A 22352-nucleotide genomic window follows, 5' to 3' on the forward strand; every position below is an offset into this window, starting at 1 on the left:
AAAAGGCTTTTTGCCAGGTGTGGATTCCCCAATCTTCAGAATTGTAAGAAATAGACTTCTGGTGTCTGTGTGTGTGTGTGTGTGTGTGTCTGTGCGTGTGTGAATTACTCAGTTTCAGGTTTTCTGTTACGGTTGCATGAACTGGACATTGTAATCTCATTTGTAGAGTGAAAATAACAAGAATTTCTTTCTCAAAAAATAGATTTAACTGACTTATAGATCTCCTTTATAATAACAATAAAAAATTAAAAATAGATATAAGTAACATAATATGAAATAACACCTCTTCCAATCACTGAGTAAATAGCATCTCAAATACGCTATGATACAAAATAATGATAATAACAAAATGAGGGTGGAAAGGAGACAAATGGGAAAGAGAAGGAAGAGCTAGAGGAATGTAGGCAAGTAGGTTACTTAAGAAACTGTAATATAGGACTTGAACTCACATCAAAAAGAAAAAAAAGAAATTATAGCACCCTGAGCAAGATATGATGAGGGTCGTGCAATGTGTCTTTCAAAAAAAAATTCCTTTATCGATATCTTTACCCAACAATGCATTGTGGATTAATTTTCCATCCCACTTATCTAGACTTTCATTGTAATTGCATATCATATATATTATATATTTATTGAGAATAACATATTCTGAAACACCATAATCTGCTAATCAATACCAGCGATGTATATGTTCTGATTATATCACCCGACAGATACATATATACCCATGTTCAAGTGTGTATAAGAGAAGGTTTTCCCAAGTGTTGGAATGCTTGCTTCAAGTATCATGCTTTAGGCTAGTCCAGGTACTAGTCCTGTACTCCAGCCTCTTCTAGTGGGCCTACCTTAAGTGATATCCAATCCCCCACTTCTTCTTCAAAAACAAAGAAGATCCTGCACACTTCAGCTTCCCTTTTGAGAGGAACACTTTCCTATCTGTAAAAGGAGAAGCCAAGAAGAAAGGTTGCTACCACATATTGCCCGTTCATTTCTGAGAAGAATACAAGTTACCAACTCTTGTGATATAACTTTCAGTCAAATGTTTTGTCATGCTATAAACAAGGTATAATAAAAACTCAGTGAAATTAAAATACATTAGTTTATGAATCTTGGACTGATATTTTCCTGTCTAACTCATTAGGGAGGTTACATTAAGTGCCTATATTTTCTATTATAGAGGAATATCAGATTATCAAATATTAAAAGCAAATTGAATTTTTCAAAATTATTTATCTCAGTTCTGGGTTAAAAAAATGATTACCTTAGAATTCAGTCTTCATAAAAAGTGAGGTTCCAAAATCTTGGAAAGATCAAGGGGAGGGTGACATTGTCCAAAAAAGAAATAGAATCTTTACCTGGTTGATGTAACTGTAACCCCTCTGTATATCACCTTTATGATGACAGTACGTTTTTAAAAAAAGTGCATTTTCTGGAAGAGCCTATTTCTCTGTGGTCAAAGGCTACAATATGTGCAAGATACACTGAGACAGCTAGAGGTAAAAATAAAAATGCCCTGTTCACAGCATTACCAGCCGTTTGGATCATGAGAGTCATTGAGGTGACCAGCTTTCAAAATACAGCAGTTCAGATACCAATCCACAGCTCTCAGATCTCTTGAGTTCTCATCATGATATGAAAGGACCCAGCAGTTACCAGCCAGGATGTCAGCCTCATCCATGAACTGGGTACTGAAGAGGATCACTCGGTCTGCTTTCCGTTCCTTCAGAAGATTCCAGACTCGGTGCCTTGAGATGGGATCCAGCCCGGCGGTTGGTTCATCCAATAGGAAAATCTAGAGAAGGGGTGGTGGATATATACACACAGCATTTTCCCCTAAGGCCACTTCCTCCAGAAAACAAGGAAGAAATGGTATTATTTAGAGGTGGTAAAACATAGTGGTTAGGATTGTGCTCTTACACGGCATGCTTCATGATATGTATCTATGACACCTGCCCTTTGGAATGTGCATATAAGAAGTTTGAACGATGGAGGAAAGGTTCATTCTCTGAAGTTTGAATGCGCCTGTAAATGCCCTCTGACTTACCTGCGGATCTCCTAAGATGGCAATCCCAAAGCTCAGCTTTCTCTTTTGTCCTCCACTCAAGTTCTGAGCCAGGACATCCTGGATATTTTTCATTTCCAATTCCAGCAAAACTCTGTTTACCTAAACAAACAACCAATATATATGTCACACACTAAGATGTCTCACTTTTTTTTTTTAGTCGTTCATGGGGCTTGAACGCTGGGCCTGGGTGCTGTCCCTCAGCTCTTCAGCTCAAGGCGAGTGCTCTACCACTTGAGCCACAGTGCCACTTGTGGTTTTCTGAGTGATTTATTGGAGATAAGAGTCTCATGAACTTTTCCTGACCCAGCTGGCTTTGAACCATGATCCTCAGATCTCAGCCTCCTGAGTAGCTAGGATGACAGGCATCAGCCACCAGCACCCAGCTGTCTCACTTTTTTTTGGGGGGGGGGTCCGGTCATGGGGCCTGAACTGTGGGCCTGGACACTGTCCCTCAGCTCTTCAGCTCAAGGCTAGTGCTCTACCCCTTGAGCCACAGCACCACTTCTGGCTTTTTTCTTTTTTTGCTTATGGGGTGCTAAGGAATTGAACCCAGGGTCTCATGCATGCAAGGCAAGCGCCCTACCACTGAGCCACCTTCCCAGCCCTCTCACTCTTTTTTTAAAATTCATGAGTCCTAGGCTGTAAGGTGTGAAAGTTGGCAGCATGCCTAGATGCTGGAATCTAATTGCCCAGGTTTGAGTAACACTCCATGTTTGCCTACTGGGTAATCTAGCTAACAATCTAGGCAGCAAGACAACAAGTGACTTGTCTAGAACTTCTGTTTCCACATACATAAAACAAGGAGAATAGAGCTGGGCTCCAGTGATCCTGCCTGTAATCCTAGCTACTCAGAGGTTGAGGTCTGCAGGTTGTGGTTCAAAGCCAGCCTAGGCAGGAAAAGTCTGTGAGACTCTTATCTCCAATTAACCACCAAAAAGCCAAAAGAGGAGCTATGGCTCAAGTGGTAGAATACTAATGTTGAGCAAAAAAACCCTCAAAGACAGCATCCATGCCTCAAGTTCAAGCCCCAGGATCGGCATAAAACAAATAAAACAAACAAGCAAATAGAAAACACGAGGATACCAGAAGTTACCTCATAAGCTGTCCTGAGGGAAAAAATGAATTTTAATGGTTAAAGTTGAGGATAGGACTGTCACATACATGCAAATATTAACTATCATTTAAACTAGCTTTTCCTGTCCAACACTTATACACTGATTTACACACAGATCATTTAATGGGTAAAAAAAGTCGAACTCTAATAGGGATGGGCTTAATTCTCATTTGAGCCACTACATTTGTTCTAACCTATCTGCTTACCTCCTTATCCACTTCTTGTGGCAGAATACCTCTAATTTTAGCAAAGAGCCTGAGGTTCTCTCTCACAGTAAGGAAGTCAAACTGCACATTGGACTGGGGACACACTCCCACCATCTGGAGGATGTTTTCCAGTTCAGCTGCGTCTGAGAGTTCCTTGTTGTAGATGGTCACAGAACCTGTCACAAAGGCCACATGTGCACATCAGCACCATGAGCGGATTAAACCCTTGTCAACCAAAATTGCCATTAGTTCTACTTTAGATAACTGGTTTTATCATCAAGGTTTAGGCAACTCGGGATTACAAATGGCTCATTTTCTGGTAAGGCATGCTGAGAAAGCTGCCCTCTTCGAGTTCCAATTGAAAGCATCATGTCTTGATAAACCCCTCACAGTTAGAGAGAGGACATTGTGACTCATCCTTTCTCTGCCAGGCTCAAAGAGACCACTGGGAGAAGACTCCCAGGCTAGCTCCCCCCCCCCCACCGGAAACAAAAGTCCATATGGGAATAGAGGTTCAGGTCTCCATACGAAAGCCTGGGATTTGTGGGTGGGGCCACGTGAGTTCCCCAAGCCCCAGTCACTTTCATCTAGAACAGAAAAAACTACCAACTCTCAGATTCATGGTGGGGGGGCGGGGAAGGAAATGTTTACGTTCTCCATCTGCCAATTAAACGTTACAAACTATTACAGCATGATACTATAAACTTCCACTTCTTTTTGCCATAGCATCTGTGTTTCTGGTTAATAATAAAAAGGGTTTTACACTGGCAGCTGATTTATTTGCCAATCTGACATTGGAAATAAAATAAATGAGCTCTTACCTTTGGTGGGAACAGACAGGCCGCTGAGCACATTCAACAGTGTTGATTTTCCAGCACCACTGTGACCAAGAATTGCGGTGATCTGACCTTCGTAGATGTCCAGTGCCAGGTCTGGGAGGCGAAAAGGAAAGAGGACAAGAGAAAACTAAGAGGGGAGAAAGGAAGGAAACGACACCGCAGATTCTATTTTGGAGCCAAAATAATTGTTACTCTCTTGAATACTTGTGTTCCTACATTTTGGATGTTCTGGGTTATTACTGTCAAAACAAAAATAACTTGTTTCCTTTTTTCTTTCTTTCTTTTTTTTTTCGTCAGTTATGGGGGCTGAACTCTGGGCCTGGGCGCTGTCCCTCAGTTCTTCAGCTCAAGGCTAGCACTCTACCACTTGAGCCACAGCACCACTTCTGGCTTTTTCTGCTTATGTGGTGCTGAGGAATCAAACCCAGGGCCTCATGCATGCAAGGCAAGCACTCTACCACTGAGCCACCTTCCTAGCCCCCCCCCCAAAAAAAAACAACTTAAAAAAAGTAAACTTGTCTTTCAAAATATCCTTTCTAGAAAATTTTAATGACGTGTTTTTTTCTTTTTTTGTGGCATTGGAGATCGAACTCAGGTCCTCTCCATCACCAGGTGGGAGCTTCAGTACTTGAGCCACACTTCTAAGTCTCTTTTTGTGCTGGTTATTCTCAAGGTAGGGTCTCACTTTATGCCTGGGCCACCATGGACGTCTACCCTCCTCCTTGTGTTTCCCTGAGTCACTGCAGAGAGAGGGTGCATGCCAGCGTACCCAGCCATCGGTGGTCTTCCCACAGGTAGGACAGCAGGTGCATGCTACCATGCTTAGCTATTGGTGGAGATGAACTCTCAGGACTGTTATGTCTGGGCAGTATTGAATCAGGATCCCCTGCAGCTCTACCTCAGAAGTAGTAGGAACACAAGTGTGAATCACTGTCTAATGACAAATGATTGAAACATGTTTCATACTATTGGACTCACTGACAATGCCTGGCATAGGACAGGTGGATATTAATATTTATGGAATATTTATTGGATGGGAGAATGGACCCATAATTAAGTATCATATAAATATAACTATATATCGGACACATATCACATATATACACAAACATATTATCTATAACATAATATATAACATAGAATGTATATAGATATAGAATAAAAACCTTTTTTTTTTTTGTCGATCATGGGTCCTGAACTCTAGGCCTGAGTGCTGTCCCTCAGCTCTTCAGCTGAAGTCTAGCACTCTACCACTTGAGCCATAGCACCACTTCCAGCTTTTTCTGCTTATGATGCTGAGGAAGTGAACTCAGGGCCTCATGTGTGCAAGGCAAGTTTTAAGGAAAAAAAGCCCTGGACATCTTTAAGCTGCATTAGTATTAACACAGAATCAATTTTAAGTACATCTAATTCTCAGTGAGGTTTTTTTGTCGGGTGGGGGGTGAGGGGGTGGGCGGGCTGTTGTTTTTGGTCAGCACTGGGATTTTTAACTCAGGACCTCAAGCTTATTATGGCTAAAGTGCTCTGTGTCTTAAGCCACAACTACAGCTCTATTTTTCCTTAGTTATTTTTTTCAGATAGAGCCTTACATTTCTGTTGGGGACTTGCCTTGGACCTTGAACTATGTCTTCTGCATAGCTGTGACTACAGGCATGACCCAGCATGTCTATCTTGTTTTCTGGAGTCTTGGTAACATTTTTTTACTCATGCTGGCTTGTAAGCATGATCCTCTCAATCTTTAACTCTGATGTAACTGGGATTATAGTTGTGTACTACTTCATCTGGCCTTAAAAACTCTTTTTTTCCCTTCTAATTTTCACAAAGTAGAAGTGCTGAAAGGGAACTTATCATGTGACTCAAATAAGTTTTCAAATCTGCTCCTAAAAATGAAACTAGATTGAATTTAAGTCAGAAAGTTAATATCCACCTATTAATTGCTTTTTTTTAACCTTTCAAAGCTTATCAATGTATTAATTGCATTTTTTTTTACCTTTCAAGGCTTCTATTTTATCAGGTTTTCCTTTATATTCTTTGGTAACATTTCTGATTCTGGAAAAAAAGAAAAAAAAAGAAAAACTATTTCAGGGGGACTTTTCTGCAGTGTGTAATTCCAGTTTGGTCGGCAGAATTGGATGAATCTGAGTCTTCACTCTCAAGCTGTCATGTGACAAACTCAGCTGGAATCCTGCCTCCTCTCCCTGGCCACACATCAGCTTGAAAACATTGTACCTAGGCAGCAGAATGTTTTGATTCCATAGATTGGGACCATAAAGCTACAGAAGCCAGACCAGGAGATGACCCGGGCATCTAATGCTATAAGGATTATCTGAACCAGTGGGGCAGGTTGGGGAAACTTTGGTTATTTTAGCTTAGGTTTCCAGAGGTTTGTTCAGACAGAGGAAGAAGTAAGGAAGAAAGGCCATGAACCATACTAATTGACTGTAAGTATTTCAATGACCAACCCTACTGAGTTTGTCCTCTATCTACCACTTGGTTTCTCCATTAATCTTAACCAATGTATTTCTTCTATGCAAGTTTCTGTTTTCACAACCTGAAATGTATAATGTGTTGGAGGGTTAAGTGGAATATTTCATCATGGATGTGAAGTGCTTGGTTTCTAGTGAACATCCAACGAGCACATGATGACGTTGGTTAAATGATGAGAAAAGCAATAAAATAGAATGGAGCTGACACCTGCCTTATGCTACCATAGATCCGGAACCCTACACACTTGATCTGTATGGTGTTATTCTACCAGGTAAATAGAATCCATATGGTAAATCAAATTTATACATTTTGTCATCAAAGAATACTTTAGACACAAATCTACTTAATTAGGCTTTCTCATTTCTATTTTGATCCCATTTAAGTGTCATTTTATAATTGGATAGAGTGCTGGAAAGATCAATCAGAAAAACAAGGAACATGGGGAGAGAGAGGGAGAGAGGGAGAAAAGGAGAGAGGGAGAGGGAGAGGAAGAGGGAGAGAAAGAGAGAGAGACAGAGAGAGCAAGAGCGAGAGACAGCACAAAAAGGCCACTGCTTTGCTCTAAACTGCTCAGCTGGAGATAAACTTTGCTAGTGAGGCAAATAAAGAATAGGAAAATGAGGTGCTGTTGGTGGCTCACACCTGTAATCCTAGGCTCCAATCAGTACTGGAAAGAAAGTCCTTGAGATTCTTATCTCCAATTAACCACAAAAGGCTTGAAGTGGAGTTGCAGCTCAAGTGTTACATGGTAGCCTTAAGACATAAAAGCTTAGGGACAGTTCACAGGCCCTGATGAGTTCAAGCCCCAGGACCAACACACACACACACACACACACACACACACACACACACACACACACACACACACACACACACAAAATTTGGACCAAAATAAGATGAAAAATGAAATCAGCTGTAGAAGTTGCTGCTCACAGGGGACTGACATGTGTTAACAATGATGGTCCTTGAAGACTTGAAGATTTCCTTCCTATTTTCTTATTTGGAGAGAAGAATTCCCAAAAGGAGGATATGCTTAGCTTCCTGAACCCCATTTGTGATTATCTCTTGACCTTCTCTCCCTTTCTCCTCCCTACCATTATCTTCTTCTAAGAGACAAAAGGAGAAAAGGAAAGAGAAGTTTAAAAACATAGAAGAAAAGGTGATAATAACTAAACAGGGACAAAGCATGAAAGAATGAAGAAAGGAGGGAAGTTAAGAATGGAGGAAGAAACAAGAGGTGAAAGATGAGAAGGGTCTTTGTTGGTTATTTCTTGTGAATGTCATCAGCATAACCCTTCAAGGATTTTACTTTACCATAAGCTGGGAAATGCTGGATATAGCACAAAGCTAGATACAATTATCTACATAGCCCAACAAAAACGCCACTTGCCTCAAGTACTATTAAATCCCTAAGCATGGCTTAGTCTTCCCATACATCTTCCTTACCTGATGCCCTCTTTCCCATGGAATTCTGGAGACACTGGTTCAAAAGAGTCATTCAGTGAGGAATCAGAATCTACCACATTGTCCAGTGTCATGTGTTCAGGCTTTTGTTCTGGTGACCAAAATGAGGACTTCAGGAAAAACAAGGGTGGATATCGATGTCCATATTCATCTACAAGACCAGAAGACAAACATTTGGTCAATCACCGTTTTCTGTGAGACTCACTCCCATGAATGTTGCTTGGCAACACATCCTCTTTGTGGCTAAACCTGAACATAGGATCTGCACACACTATCTTGCTGACATGTACAGCTACATAAAGAAAACCATCACTAAGATAGCTCCTTGCTAATAATTACTTCCGTAGGAAGCAATAAAATCATTCTTGAAATTTTTTTCCGGAGGGAATTTCAACAAATACTGGACTTGAAAATGCAAAGATATGTGACAGCTGCTGAATTTTGTCTAGGAGACCAGTTGTCATTATATTAAGCAAAGGAAGGAAGCTGGGTGCCAGTGGCCCATACCTATAATCCTAGCTACTCAGGAGGCTGAGATCTAAGGATTGTGGTTCAAGGCTAGCCCAGGCAGGAAAGTCCATGAGATTCTTATCTCTAATAAACTATCCCCCCAAAGCCAGAAGTGGCTCAAGTGGTAGAGTGCCAAACCTGAGAAAAAATAAAAGAAATTCAAGGACAGCACCCAAGCCTTGAGTTTAAGCCCCAGAGCTGGCACGCGCACACACCCGCATGCGTGCACACACACACACACACACACACACACACGAAGGAGATATTGTTTGATATAGAAAACAAAATTTTAAAGAGTAGATTGAGTAGTACTTAAGAAAATAAATGACACACTTGTAAGAAAGTGGGAGTGTGCCTCTTTCTGTCTCCCTCTCTCGCTCACTGTCACACACATACAATACAAAACAAAAAAGTCACAAAGCTAAAAATGTAACATTATTCCGTAGAGCTTCATAAAACATTTATAACAGTGCCATTAAAATAAATTTAAAAAAAGACTTAAGATAAAATTAACAGCAGAAAACACACAAAATAAAAGGTAAATTGATTAGGCAACGTGATTTCTAAGAAGATACCATTATGCCATTGCAAGTATGGTGACATGTGTCTGTGGATGCACTGCTCACAAACACATTGCACATGCAAAGGCATACAGCATAAAATGGAAGCCTGGTATTTGAAAAAGTTGAAGAAAACAGGAAGGGTTTGTAATTACAAGGGTCACATTGGCAATGTTCCTAAAATAACAAGAAATGAACCCAGTTTGCCAACCCTTTGTGGTGTACACAAAAGTCACAGCAATTTTGTCATAAAAATCAAAGCCAGAGAGGAAAACAGTATTTAAATATAGTAGTAAGGGACAAGAATATGTGTAAGCAATGTTTTTTCTGTGGGTCACAATTTTTTATCCCTGGTACCAAACAAATGACAGCATAAGGTAACTATTGAAATGACTCTGTATAAAAACCTATCAGCCCCCAATTTTAGAACATGACATCTCTTATTCTAAAAATCAGAAACAAGGTCATTCTTAAGAGATTATCTAAATATCACAATTAATTCACGGCTTCCCAAGCTGATTCTCTTCTGACTGCCCTTTTTTCCATCTGTCTTTTCTGTGTGTAGATTTTTGTTTACTAAGGAAGGGGCTCCTTGAGGTTCTGTCTTGAATGGGAAATGCAGTGGGAAAAGATGTAGTCCATCCTTGCCTTTGATTTTACAAGGAGGAGAGATAATGTCAACATGTTCAGGACATTGCTACAATTGACTTAATGCCGTATTTTTCCTGAGGAGGAATCTGTGGTTATAGTGCAGTCATCTCTTTATAGACACTTAGGTTGGTTCAATTATCTTGGATGGTGTGAACAGTGCTGCAATCTCTCTGGCATGCTGATACCTTATTTTCTAAATTATATTTTATTATCTCTCAGTAGTTGTACAAAGGAGCTGGCATACTGATTGCCTTTCCATTGAATAGGTGCCAAACAGTGAGATTTCATGCGACAATTCTCTTTGTAATGTTTCAAGCAACCTCCAAACTGTCTTCCATAATAACCGTATACCTACCCCAAAACTGTTTGAATGAAATGGGAGGCCACCATGTCCAGTGAATAGGCCAAGCATAAAAAGATAATTACAGTCATGCATACTCATCTCCTAGAATTGATAAGTCGCATCTGAATCTCCCTTGGGTGAGAGCTAAGCTTCTTATTCCTTTCAGTCTCTCTGTGTGGTTCTTGATGTATAGGCAGGACTCAGAATTAGCACACTAACTAGTTATACATAAGCTGCTATACGTTTTGGTGATTACCAGATCCACGTAGGAACAAGCTGCCCAAACCTCCCCTTGACAACACGAAGCCATATCTCAGAAAAGAGTGAGTTCAAACACCAGCCAGTGATACGATGCACATAAGCTTTAATTCTATTTCTTTTTTTGTTTGTCACTTGTGGGGCTTGAACTCAGGGTCTGGGTGCGGTCCCTGAGCTTCTTTTGCTCAAGGTTAGTGCTCTACCACTTTGAGTCACAGTGCCACTTCCAGTTTTCTGGTGGCTAAATGGAGACAAGATTCTCATGGATTTTCCTGCCTGGGCTGGTTTTGAACCAAGATGTTCATATCTTAGCCTCCTGAGAAGCTAGGATTATAGGTGTGAACCACTGGCACCCAGGTTGGCTTCAATTCTTAACAGCCAAATGGCAAAGGAATGGGAGGGGTGACATTAATCAAGATTCATCAAGCACATAAATGAATGTGTTGAATTGAAACCCCTTCATACCACTATCTAAAGAATATTAAAAAATAAATTTTGAATAAAATAATAAAAGAATACTAATTTGGCTAATATATCCATTATCCATTTCCTTCCTGTTGATACTCAAAGTGGTTTTTTTAACTATATAAATAATCATTCATTGTTAAGAGATTTGTGTCAGAAAATAAAGCTAATAAAATGATATTGTACTTTAATTAACAGACTACTCACTTGGCAAAATCTTCTCAAAGTACATTGTCAATGCCAGGTAGAGGAATGTATCAAATGCCAGCATGAAGTTTGTGGCTATGATGAGATTTGAGCTGCTTGGGTCAGGAGATGCATTAGAATTCAAATCATAATCCAAGTGTAACATCTGAGGATTAAAAATATATTAATGGAACTTAGATTTATGATCAAATTTAAGCCAAATCTAGCACAGGAGTAAAATAGCTACTTACTATCTCATGCTAGGAATAGAAAGTTAAATAAGGAGATTGTCTTTTGAAAAGTATGGACATATGAGCAACTATCATGTAACTTAATAGTTGTCATAATTTTAAAATACCCACATTCTAAGTGACTTGGAACATTCAGAGGAGATAGGGTAAACACGGCAAAGGTATTTGAACCTAAACTTAGACTTTTTCAATAGAACTTAGTCAAAACATAATATTATCTGACAGTCATACACAAAGGGGAGTTTTCACTATGGGGAGAAAAAAAGAACCATTGGTGAGTTTTACAAAGAGCCAATGGGTAAATGTTCAAGTCAATAAGTGCTTCATAATCAACAATTCTTCATAATCAACAATGTCTTAACTACTGCTATTTAATGATTGGCATTACCCTTTAATTGGATGTAAGGCAAGTTGAGTCCAATAAAAATCAAATAATCAGGAATATGATTTTAAGGTGAAAAAAATGAACATTGTCTATTGCAAATGCTTTCTGAAAGGCTTATTTTTCTGGGCTAAATATACTTCCCAAGCGTTCAAAAGTTCATCCTTGTAAATTTAGAGTCCACATGTGGGCTTAAAATCTCCCAACCTGGAGCGTGAATGTGATGGTAGACTGTTGAATTCCAGAGGAAAACAACATTGGTGATAAACAATTAGATGGAGTCTCACCTGGGACATCCCAAGCATGAAGGCGAAGGGACTAAAAATGCTTAGAATCCACTCCAAGGATACAGGAAGGTATCTGTATAATGCGGTGAACCCCAAGCTCCCCCAAAAGATGGTGAGAAGGAACACAAGCTGGCCGGTGAGGAAAGACTTCTTTACCAAGACGCTCATCAAGAAAGCCAGCGCTATCTACAATGAGAGAAGACCCTGTCATGATTTTTTCTGAATCATTAGTAACACATTTGAGGGGATCTGATAAACAATTATAGTTACATTATTTACCATGAATATGCAAAGTTTTTAATTGTAAGTGGTACCAAAAATTGGCATTACAAAATACTATACATCAAATAGCACTTGTCTATAGACTTTTCACGCAAATAGACCAGATAAGAAACAAATATGCAGAGTAATGACTTCATTGGAAGCCAAGCTAGCAACTTGATTTTATGATACAAGAATAGAAACTAAGGTTTCATACATGCTAGGCAAGTGATCTATTGTTTAGATCATTCCTCGTGCCCTTTTGTTTTGTTTATTTCTAAGGTAGGGAATCGACTAACTTTGCCTGTGTTGGCCTTGAGCTCTAAATTCTCGTGCCTTTACTTCTGAGGAGCTATGCCACCAGGCTGGGCTCCCAACACTTGATTCTTCAGATAAGAGTTAGACAGGGAGAGATTTAATTTATTAACTCACCGTGGACAATCCATAAAGAAGAAAGAGGGTGAAGACTATCATGAAGTCGGTCATGACAAAAAACTGGATAGATTTGATCACAAGTGCCAAGCAAAGGGCCATAATGAAGATGAAACCGGCATAGAGCAAACCCCAGGACAGCCTGATGTGTAAACAAAATACTATTTTAGAATTTCATGTGCAGCTGAACAGGAGACCTGCAATCCCGTCGAACGTCTCTATTTGTTCATTGCTTTATTCATTCATTCACGGCCCCATTCAGCAGGAATTTATTGAGTGTTCTACCGTAAGCAAAATTCTGTGAAAATTCTGGGCAGCATTTGTTGCAAATTATAAGTTTTCTTTTTCTTATCATATGTTTCAGAAACCCACACACCTGTGCAGGTGCAGACACACATGAGTCAAGGTGAACAAAGGAATATTAGGTTTCCCATCTCATCTTTCTCTGGCTATATATATATATATCAAATAGTCTTACTTGCTTTTGATTCTACACATCTCCTATTAAGATAGACTTTTTAAAAAAATCCCATTTCTTTTGTTTGAGAAGAATTTTCCTTTGCTCATCAATTTTTTATCTGTTTTACAAAATTTGTAGAAAGGCATAAACAAACAATGATCATTTAACAATAAGAAACCAAACTGCTATGAACCCCCACATTAACATATAACACATAAAGCAGTTATTATGTCTTGGATAATGTTTGAAGGACTTAGTAACTATGAAGTCATCCGGCTTTTCACCCAACCTCTATGACAATTTCTTATTTGACTCATTTTCTTTCCAGAGACCCTAGTGAACAAGTATCTTAAGTAACTATGTTTCACATCTCGATGTTTTGCTCAAGAGTTTCTAGATTTCACTGCTTGGCTATATTTTCCTTTGATATTAATTCAGTCAATACTGATTTCTAGGATTTTAGTGCTGGAAGAAACTCTAAGTCCTAACTTGTAGCCACAGGCATCATCCATTAGGCCCTGGGTCTCCCTTTCTCCCTCTACACATCACTTCCTGACTCTTTCCCAAGTTCTCACACAGAACTTTTTCCATTCATACTCCTACTTTTTAGTCCCAAAGGAACTCCTCATCCTTGAGCTCTTTTGTTCCATTCAATTATGTCCTGGCCACAATTCTATCTAGCTGAGACATCATTGTGTAACTTTCCTACCATTCACTCCAACTCCTAACTCATTCACCTAACCCAGTGCTCTTTCTTTTAGAACCACAGCAACATCCAACCCCAGCCTGGCAAGTGTTACACCAGGGACAACACATTCCATTCAGAGGGATAATGGAGAGAGGCTAGAAAGTAATTCGATACTTTGAAGATGTCTGCTTGTCCTTTTTTTTTTTTTCATTAATCAATTTCTCTATCCTACATGTGACTCACCAGAAGGCCAAATCTCGAAGGCCCATCATTTTCATCAAACCCTTCATCTTTTTCCTCTCTCTTGTAACATTGGCAGATGCATAATAACTGAATGGGGAGAAGGCAATAATGCAGAAGAGGATGAAGAAGTCAGTTGTAACTCCTCCTTGACCGATGAAGGGATGTACCACCATGAGCTTCCCAGTGACTGACATCAGTTCCTCCATCACAGAATGATTGGTTGTGACCTGAAGGAAAGTAGTAAACAAAATTGGTGCATCAATGAAGGGCATGCTCTATTTTTTTTTTAAATTGTTCTTGTTTAAACCATCCCCTTTCCTAAGAATGAGTAGCTAGCCTGTGAGCATCTGATGCTCTCCTAAATTCCTACATCTGACATCTTTGAGCTGTCCACAGGTTGTTGAGTTTCCTATGTGTTTTATTAGTTGACACCCTTTATTTGCATTACTTTATTTGATTGAAATGCCTTTTCCAACCTTATATATATTGGATTCTATAACTCCAGGTTTGAGTCAAGGTTTTTTATAGGGTCTGAGCAAGGAGACAGGGGTTACATGTGTTTAGTATGGGGCAGGGGTGTCTATAGACATGGGCAGAGAATAGGGTAAATATTCCCTCATCCAAGGTCTTATGTTTTTAAATATTCAAACAGCTCTACATCTGTCTTGCCCAGAAGGTTTGACCTTCACAAGATACAGCTTTTAGTCTTCTAACCTCTTAACTCTTTTCTGGCTTACAGCTTGGCCTCAGAGCCTTATGGGCTAGGTTTACCATGGAATATTTAGTCAGGCTCAGGTCGGATTGTCCTGCCTGTGTCAGGCTGTCGGTGCATAGCTTTGATGGCTTGCTCCATGTCTGTATGTATCTGGGAAAACAGGGAGAGGGCCAATCTTTCACTTCTAACAATAAAAAAAATTTATATACTAAGTATATATTTGTATACTTAGATTCCTGACACAGATTGGTTCAAGTAAGTGCCAGGTTTTCTTCTTAGAATATTTATCTCCTCATGACATTTAGCATCCTCAGTAAACTTTGACATAAAGACATGAATGAGTGAATGCAAGAACAAGCCCATTCATTTGTATTTTCTCCCATGAAACATTTAGTGCCTTGAATAGCATTAATTTGCCTTGAACATTAGTTTTCACTGAACATTTTGTACTCACTTCAATAATAGCAGCATTAATGGCAGCTTGAAGAGCCACAAAACCTTCCTTCCAGAATATTGAAAGTTGGCAGTCAATATCTTCATCTATTTCGACACAATGAGCTTTGTGGAAAGAAATAGAAGCCATAACTTTCACTGAGTTATTTCCTTCCTCATAATAGGAAATGGCTTTCACAAATGTGAGAAGAGTATCATTGAAAATGTTTTTAGAACCTATTATGAATTGTGAAATACTGAACTAAAGCTTTGTTCTAACATGAGATACAACACAGAAACATAATAGACAAATATGAAAGTTTGAATAAGATAAAATTATCCTTCAGTCATGTTGATCAGAATGTACTTCAATGACAAAGATTTTGAAGACAAAGTTTGTTGAAGTTTTAACTGCCTTAAAGTGATGTTCTTCAGTAAGATGAAATGAATACAGGTATGAATGCACAGTGTGTTAAGACTTCTCAAAAATATTATGAACTTATTCAAATGATACAAAATAATGTAAAATATAAAATGTAATACATATAAAACATAAAATAAGATACAGTGATGTGTTTGCCCTAGTACCTGGCTCCAACCAGCTAATGAGTTTCCTAGGCTTTGTGTTTATATGTTTTTAAGCTCTCACTATGTTTTCAACTCCATATTATTTAACGTTTTGATTGATTTAACATTTTGACTTAACAGTTCATATTTTCAGTTTTACTGAAAAGGAATGTACTCTGCTTGATTGACTCTCATTACAGAATCTTGACTGTGTGATGGAGAATAAGTTTGTATTCGGAGATATTCTATCTTTGTTTCCTGTGTGGAAGATTGCTCTTTTTAGAGATGCTACTCTTTTTATAGTTACCTTAGTGCTGGACCAGCTAAGGACCACTTTATTTGAATTTACAATTAGGATAACATCATAAAGAACTACAATCCCAGGAGATGGTGAACTCAGAGCTATAATTTCTTACATTCATTCTTACATACACATATACATACATACATACATTCTTATATTATACATGTATATATATTCTTACATACATGATATTTCTTCATTCAGAACCCAAAAGAAGACAGGTGAGCTCCTTTTCCTTCTTTCTCATATAAAGGGCTTTTTAGTTTGTATTCTTGCTAAATATATCAAATCTCCAGACTCCAAATTGACATAGGAAACTCAAGTATGTCTCTGACCTAAGGTCTTACCTGTTCCTATGCATACATGCATGTATGTAAATGCACACATAAATAATAAGAAACTGTCCCTCTATGTCCATATAACAATATATAGAACACATACGTATAGCTAAAAAATGAACATCCACTCTCACAAGGGTTGTCTAGTTTGACATGCTAACAGCTATCCCCATGAATGGCTCAAAACATAAATTGCGAATGATGGAGTTATATCCTTGAAAAGTTACCTGTGTGGTCTCTGTGTTCTTTCTTTTCTGGGATTCTTTTCCCTAACACGAATTTCAGATGATAGGAGTATGTATCAGTAAAAATGACTCTTGCTATTTCCTCATGGTAATTTGCTGTTACTTCTTTAATACTCTCTTCATCAGACATTCCAAAAACTTCTCTGCCTGCCATTAACAGAAGGGAATATTATTTTCTTGTTTTTTAATATATATTTATATTGTAAAGATACTGTATAGCTGGGCGCCGGTGGCTCATGCCTGTAATCCTAACTACTCAGGAGGCTGAGATCTGAGGATCATGGTTCAAAGCCAGCCCAGGCAAGAAAGTCTGTGAAACTCTTATCTCCAATAAACCACCAGAAAATGGGAAGTGGCGCTGTAGCTCAAGTGGTAGAGCACTTGCCTTGAGCTGAAGAGCTGAGGGACAGCGCTTAGGCCCAGAGTTCAAGCCCCACAACTGACAAAAAAAAAAGATACTTTACAGAGGGGTTACAGTTACATGAGTAAGGTAATGAGTACATTTCCTATTGAGCATTGTTTTTCCCTTACCATCCTTCCTTCTCCACCTCTCCAACTTCCCTCCTCATAGCAGTATTTTTAAAGCAAGATAATCTCTGTGTGGGTTTTAAAAATCTTCTCCGTAGCCAGGTGCTGGTGACTCACGCCTATAATCCTAGCTATTGAGAAAGTTGAAATCTGAGGATCGCCATTCAAAGTGAACCTTGGCAGGAAAGTCTGTAAGACTCTTATTACAGAAGTGGTACTGTGGCTCAAATGGAAGAGTGCTAACCTTGAGCAAAAGGAGCTCAAGGACAGCGCTCTGGCCCCAGGACCAGCAATAATAATACAAATAAAAATAAAGTGAAAATCTAATTTGTGATCCCAGGCTGACTTCTTTGGGAGAAGGGAATATTATTATAAATATCTTACTGGAAGATGCAACCTCAAGATGCCAGGTTCAATTGCTTTCACTACAGTTCTTTGTGAAAGTAAAATGAAACCAAGGGCTGGCTTCTAGCAAGTCAGGGAATCCCCAAGTTTGGGAGAGATCCAGGCACAGCCAGAAGAAACAAATTAACATATGTAGTCCAAAGGAACCAAATTTGGTCACTATATATTTCTCTTGCATTGTTAGGGGACTCACCTGTCATGAAAGAGGTAGAGGCAACTTTCTTCATGATCTGTTGGGTTGTATTGGTAAGAGGAGTGTAGGCAATTGTAAATCTGGGTCCACTAAATGAATCTACTCTTCCCAAGTCCATAGAATTCAGGGAAGAAAAATCATTAACTTGATGATCGTTAGGATATATGTACAACAAAAGCAGGAGGAGGAAAGCATTCATCCATTCCTACACAAATCCAGGAAAAAGAATAGTCATGATTTCAAAGCATTCATCCACAATCTCTTTGACCTAGTTGGTCAAGGAGTTTGTCTCTTTGTAAAAACTTCAACATGTTCCCCACTTTGGAACCATTTCAAATAGGTAGAGTACAAATTCAGTGCTCATGAGCTGTTAATAAGAATTCAAATGAACTGAATTCCAGGACTAAAACTAAAGCCTGTACTGACCTGAGAACATATGAAATGCAACCAGGCAAAGTGTAAATCATTGTCAGTAATATTACTTTGGTCACCTACTCTAGGCAGGAGGATCATGAGTTTGAGGCCAACCTGCGCCACAAACCAAATCAAAGCAAAACAAAGAGAACAAAACATTACTCAGATATACCCATCTGGTTAAAAACCAAGAGATACCAAAGATCAAACAGGCTTTGTGTTACATGGTAAGGCTATCAGTTAATGATAACTTTCTTCTTGGCACTGAATACATCTACAACCTTTGCTACTATTTTTGAGGATCATGAATTATTTTTAACAAGAAACTCAAAAGAGAAAGATGCTGGCTACTTGTTTCTGTGGTTTATTTGTCATATCTTTAGAATATCCATATCTTAACCTTCCTTGTGAGTTTGGAGCACTTGTAAAAGTAAGACCACTGGTTTTCCAAACACTCATTGAATTCTTAATTTCTTACCAGTTTCAGTGCTTTTAACAGATTCGTGGTTGGATACTGTATCATACTGTTACACAAGGGTGTGTCATTTATTTATCCACTTCTTTTCTGTGTATGCATCATACCAAAACAGCCTATGTACTGCACAATAACAGAAATATCAAGTGGCATCAATAGCAAGTCATACCATTAATGTTTCTCTTTTCATTCTCCATTTTTTAAGGATGTTCTTGTGTAACAATGCCCACGTTTGCTGACACACCTGTATCTCTCTGTTGCCCATTTTATCCTGTCTAGTGAGAAAGAACAGAAAACATAGTAAATGCCAAGTTCTTTCCAAGTGCAAATATCCCATGAATGAGAAGAAAATATTGAATGCTGATCACTTCAATATTCAAAACCAATGCTTAGAGTCTGGGAGTTTCCAAGTTTGCATTTTATTACACCCAGGCCATCCTCTCCTCAAGATCAGACTATACTCCATCATTTATCTGCCAGTTACTGACTTAACTGTCTTTTAGTTGTGCAGTCTGCTCTACGAAAATAGGCTTAGCTCTTTACACTTTTTTCTTTTGCTAGCTAGCATTACCTTAAACTTTTCCAGTAATGTACATCTCTTAGTGTTTTATGTTGCTGTTAGAAATACTTAAAGCTGGTTGCTTTAAAAGTAAAGAGGATTTCTTTTTCTTTTGTCAGTCATGGGGCTTGAACTCTAGACCTGGGCACTGTCCCTGAGCATTTCAGCTCAAGGCGAGCACTTTACCATTTGAGCCACAGTGCCACTTCTGGCTTTCTGGTTAATTGGAGGTAAGAGTCTCATGGACTTTCCTTGCGCAGGCTGGCTTGGAACCAAAATCCTCAGATCTCAGCCTCCTGAGTAGCTAGGATTATAGGCATGAGCCACCAATGCCTGGCTATTAAAAAGGATTCTTTAGGCTCACATTGTTCACCTATCTTTATCTGTCCCTCTAAGCTTTGTAAGCTGTGGTTGACTTCTAAAAGGTTTTGTGTGATACAAGAAAAATCCTTAATTGCTTTAATGCTTAAAAATCTGATAGAAAATCTATATTTTACGATGTGAATTAAATCCTGAGTGAATTTTCACAATTGGCCCCACAAGTTTTATTCTCACACTAAACTGCTTTTAATCTGATTCTAGTTTTGTCTCAATTTTTACTTTATTGCATATATTCTTTCAGTTCTTACTGAACCAATAAATATTTCTTCCCTTCCTCTGTTTCCTCTCCTCTCCCAAAGATATATAAGGCATACTTACTCCTTTAATGGTTACTCTTACATTTTAGACTTTTCCCAAAAGTCTAAAAACTCCCCTGGAAACTTTGAGATATAAGTACTCTCAAAAATGTCTTTCCTGTGGGAGGAAATTGGATGTCTAAGCTGAATTAGAAGAAGGAAGTTAAGAGATTCTGGAATGCTCATTGTGTTTATTATTTATTCATTTGTTGTTTATTCTATCGTTATTATTTATTTATTGTTATACTGGACCAGAGAGGTTACTGTTTCACAAGGCAGGTAATGTGTACATTTCTTTTTTGGACAATATCACCCCTTCCTTTGGCCTTGCCCAGTTCCCCCCCTCACGTTATATAGTTCATTTTCAATGTAGTGTCTAGTGAGTACCCCTGATGCATTTGTTCACCCTTTGTCCGTCGATTTTGTTCCAGCCTCTCCTCCAGAAAAGATAAAAAAATTTAAAAAACAATACAACCCCCCCCTACAACAACCCAAGAATAAACAAACCCAGAAAACCCCCAAAGCAAAAGCAGGCAAGACCATGTCCACTAACCGCCTTGGGTTTTTGAGAACCATCCCATCCAAGAGAGTCTCTTCCCTTGAGAAACCCTACGATTGCCTTTCACCTGTCCATAGTGAGCCCGAGTGGGCAGGTCCCCACCTGAAGCCCTCGGTCCCCATTCATGGGACAGGATCCTGTTCAGGGCACAACGATTTCATACAGTCTAAGCTCAGGCAAGGAGGCCAGAGGCCAGTTGCAATGAAAGACACACCAACGGGCAAGCTGAGAGGTATTGCAGAACTGCTACATGTGACTGTGTAGTGAAGCTGAGCAGAGAGAGAAACAAGGAAGCCCAGGGAAAGACAATTCCAGGAAGGCAATAGCGTTAGGTCAGTGTTGAGTGAGGAATGTCTGTGGAACCCTGTAAGTCATTAGTGCAGAGAATTCAGTGTGGGCAATTTTAAGGGGCCAGTGCAGGGTTGTGGAAGAGGGTGAACTGGCCAAGACAGAGATCTCTTCAGTTTAGCATCAGCTACAGCTCAATGGGAATCCAGTCCCTTACACTATTTTTTCCACTTGTAAAGGAATATGATTACTTTGTCTCTCCTCAAATGCTGCACATTCTGTACTTTGTAAAAAAATACATATAATCCTAATGACAGGAATTTCTTGTTATACATATGGCAAATAGCTTACAAGTTAGAATGATTGAAGGTTTTCCTCTCATACTGTTGTCAAATTCCAAACTAAATTCTTACACTCTAAAAGCATAAAACTTCTGCTTACCACAAATAATATGTATCTGAGATACCGTTGTGATAAGAGGAAGGGACATAGTCCACATTCTAGTTCAAACTCAAGGTCTCCAAATAGGGTGTGTGGGGAGGGGGGGCGGAGGAGATCTCACAGAAAATATCTTTTTCACTAAAATTCCTAAATCCCCAGAGTAATAGGAAGGGATGATAAAAATATTTCTGTAAAGGTCATTGGTAAACACTGTTAAAATTAGAAAAACAGCTATCCCCAAATGCCTTGAAATTACTCTGAAATAGAAATAAATAATGACTGCTTCAAAACCATCACAGGCTTACAAATCCATTCACAAGATTCTAAGCTCTTCTATAATCAAATTGGTAACCAATTTGGGCTTATTTCTACATTCATTCTCTCTCTTCACATGGTATAGTGATTGCAAAGTTCTCAAAAACTTTTAACTCAATGTTTTTATATGCATACTATTAAACAGCAGATACCAAAACACTTCAAACTGGCCTAGTGATTTTCAAAGTAATTTCAGCACAGATCTTTAGAATTTAGCTCATAAAATTTTATCATGTGGTTATAAGAAAAATATAAAGAAAGTAATCCAGGTCAAAAAGCAACAGCAACAATAACAGAAAGCAAACACCATCGCATAACAGAAAAAAAACAAAACAAAACACTAAAACCAACCAAATACAAGGAACTTACTTTTGAGAAATTTGAAGCAAGGAATCTAGAGACAGTTTGTCCTCTGGTCTCTGTGTTTAGAAGACAATAGCTTTTTAATTTTTTTCCTGGTGTCTATTACATCTCTAGAATTTGCATTAACCATTTGACTTCTGTGAACCGATCCTGTGAAGTCTGCTTTCAGAAGGAGCTTATGATCTCAGTTCTGTTCCTTCTGCCAAATACCATGCTCACGTGACCATTCTTGGACTGTTTGTCTTTTCATTGCTATTCAGCCAGGCCTTTCAGAGAGCAGCCGCATTTATGGTTGGTGTCCAGGTTCTGTCATAGTATGAAGTTGCACTCTTACAGAGAAAATGCAATATTGATCAGCATTCTCTCCCTATAGCTTCCAGAA

General features: G+C 38.8%; 1 protein-coding gene across 3 annotated transcripts in view; it reads right to left on the bottom strand.

Moving 5' to 3' along the window:
• The window catches only part of LOC106003217 (ATP-binding cassette sub-family A member 8-like), a 64757-nt gene extending 42632 nt beyond the window's left edge, over positions 1-22125 (bottom strand). For all 3 annotated transcript variants that reach the window (XM_013038052.1, XM_013038051.1, XM_013038053.1), the window contains exons 1-16: positions 21977-22125; positions 18938-19043; positions 17880-18084; positions 16736-16900; positions 15322-15425; positions 14153-14379; positions 12762-12903; positions 12069-12254; positions 11170-11314; positions 8158-8326; positions 6215-6273; positions 4207-4317; positions 3386-3561; positions 2045-2164; positions 1654-1792; positions 846-936 (exon numbers count right to left, since the gene is read on the bottom strand). In XM_013038052.1, coding sequence (XP_012893506.1) covers positions 846-936; positions 1654-1792; positions 2045-2164; positions 3386-3561; positions 4207-4317; positions 6215-6273; positions 8158-8326; positions 11170-11314; positions 12069-12254; positions 12762-12903; positions 14153-14379; positions 15322-15425; positions 16736-16900; positions 17880-18084; positions 18938-19033 — 2135 coding nt within the window. In that variant the 5' untranslated portion in view covers positions 19034-19043; positions 21977-22125. The remainder of the gene's footprint in view (positions 1-845; positions 937-1653; positions 1793-2044; positions 2165-3385; positions 3562-4206; positions 4318-6214; positions 6274-8157; positions 8327-11169; positions 11315-12068; positions 12255-12761; positions 12904-14152; positions 14380-15321; positions 15426-16735; positions 16901-17879; positions 18085-18937; positions 19044-21976) is intronic.
• Positions 22126-22352: the final 227 nt, after the last annotated feature.

The sequence above is a fragment of the Dipodomys ordii genome, unplaced genomic scaffold (genome assembly GCF_000151885.1).
Source record: "Dipodomys ordii isolate 6190 unplaced genomic scaffold, Dord_2.0 Scaffold7, whole genome shotgun sequence".
NCBI classification, from domain to species: Eukaryota; Metazoa; Chordata; class Mammalia; order Rodentia; family Heteromyidae; genus Dipodomys; species Dipodomys ordii.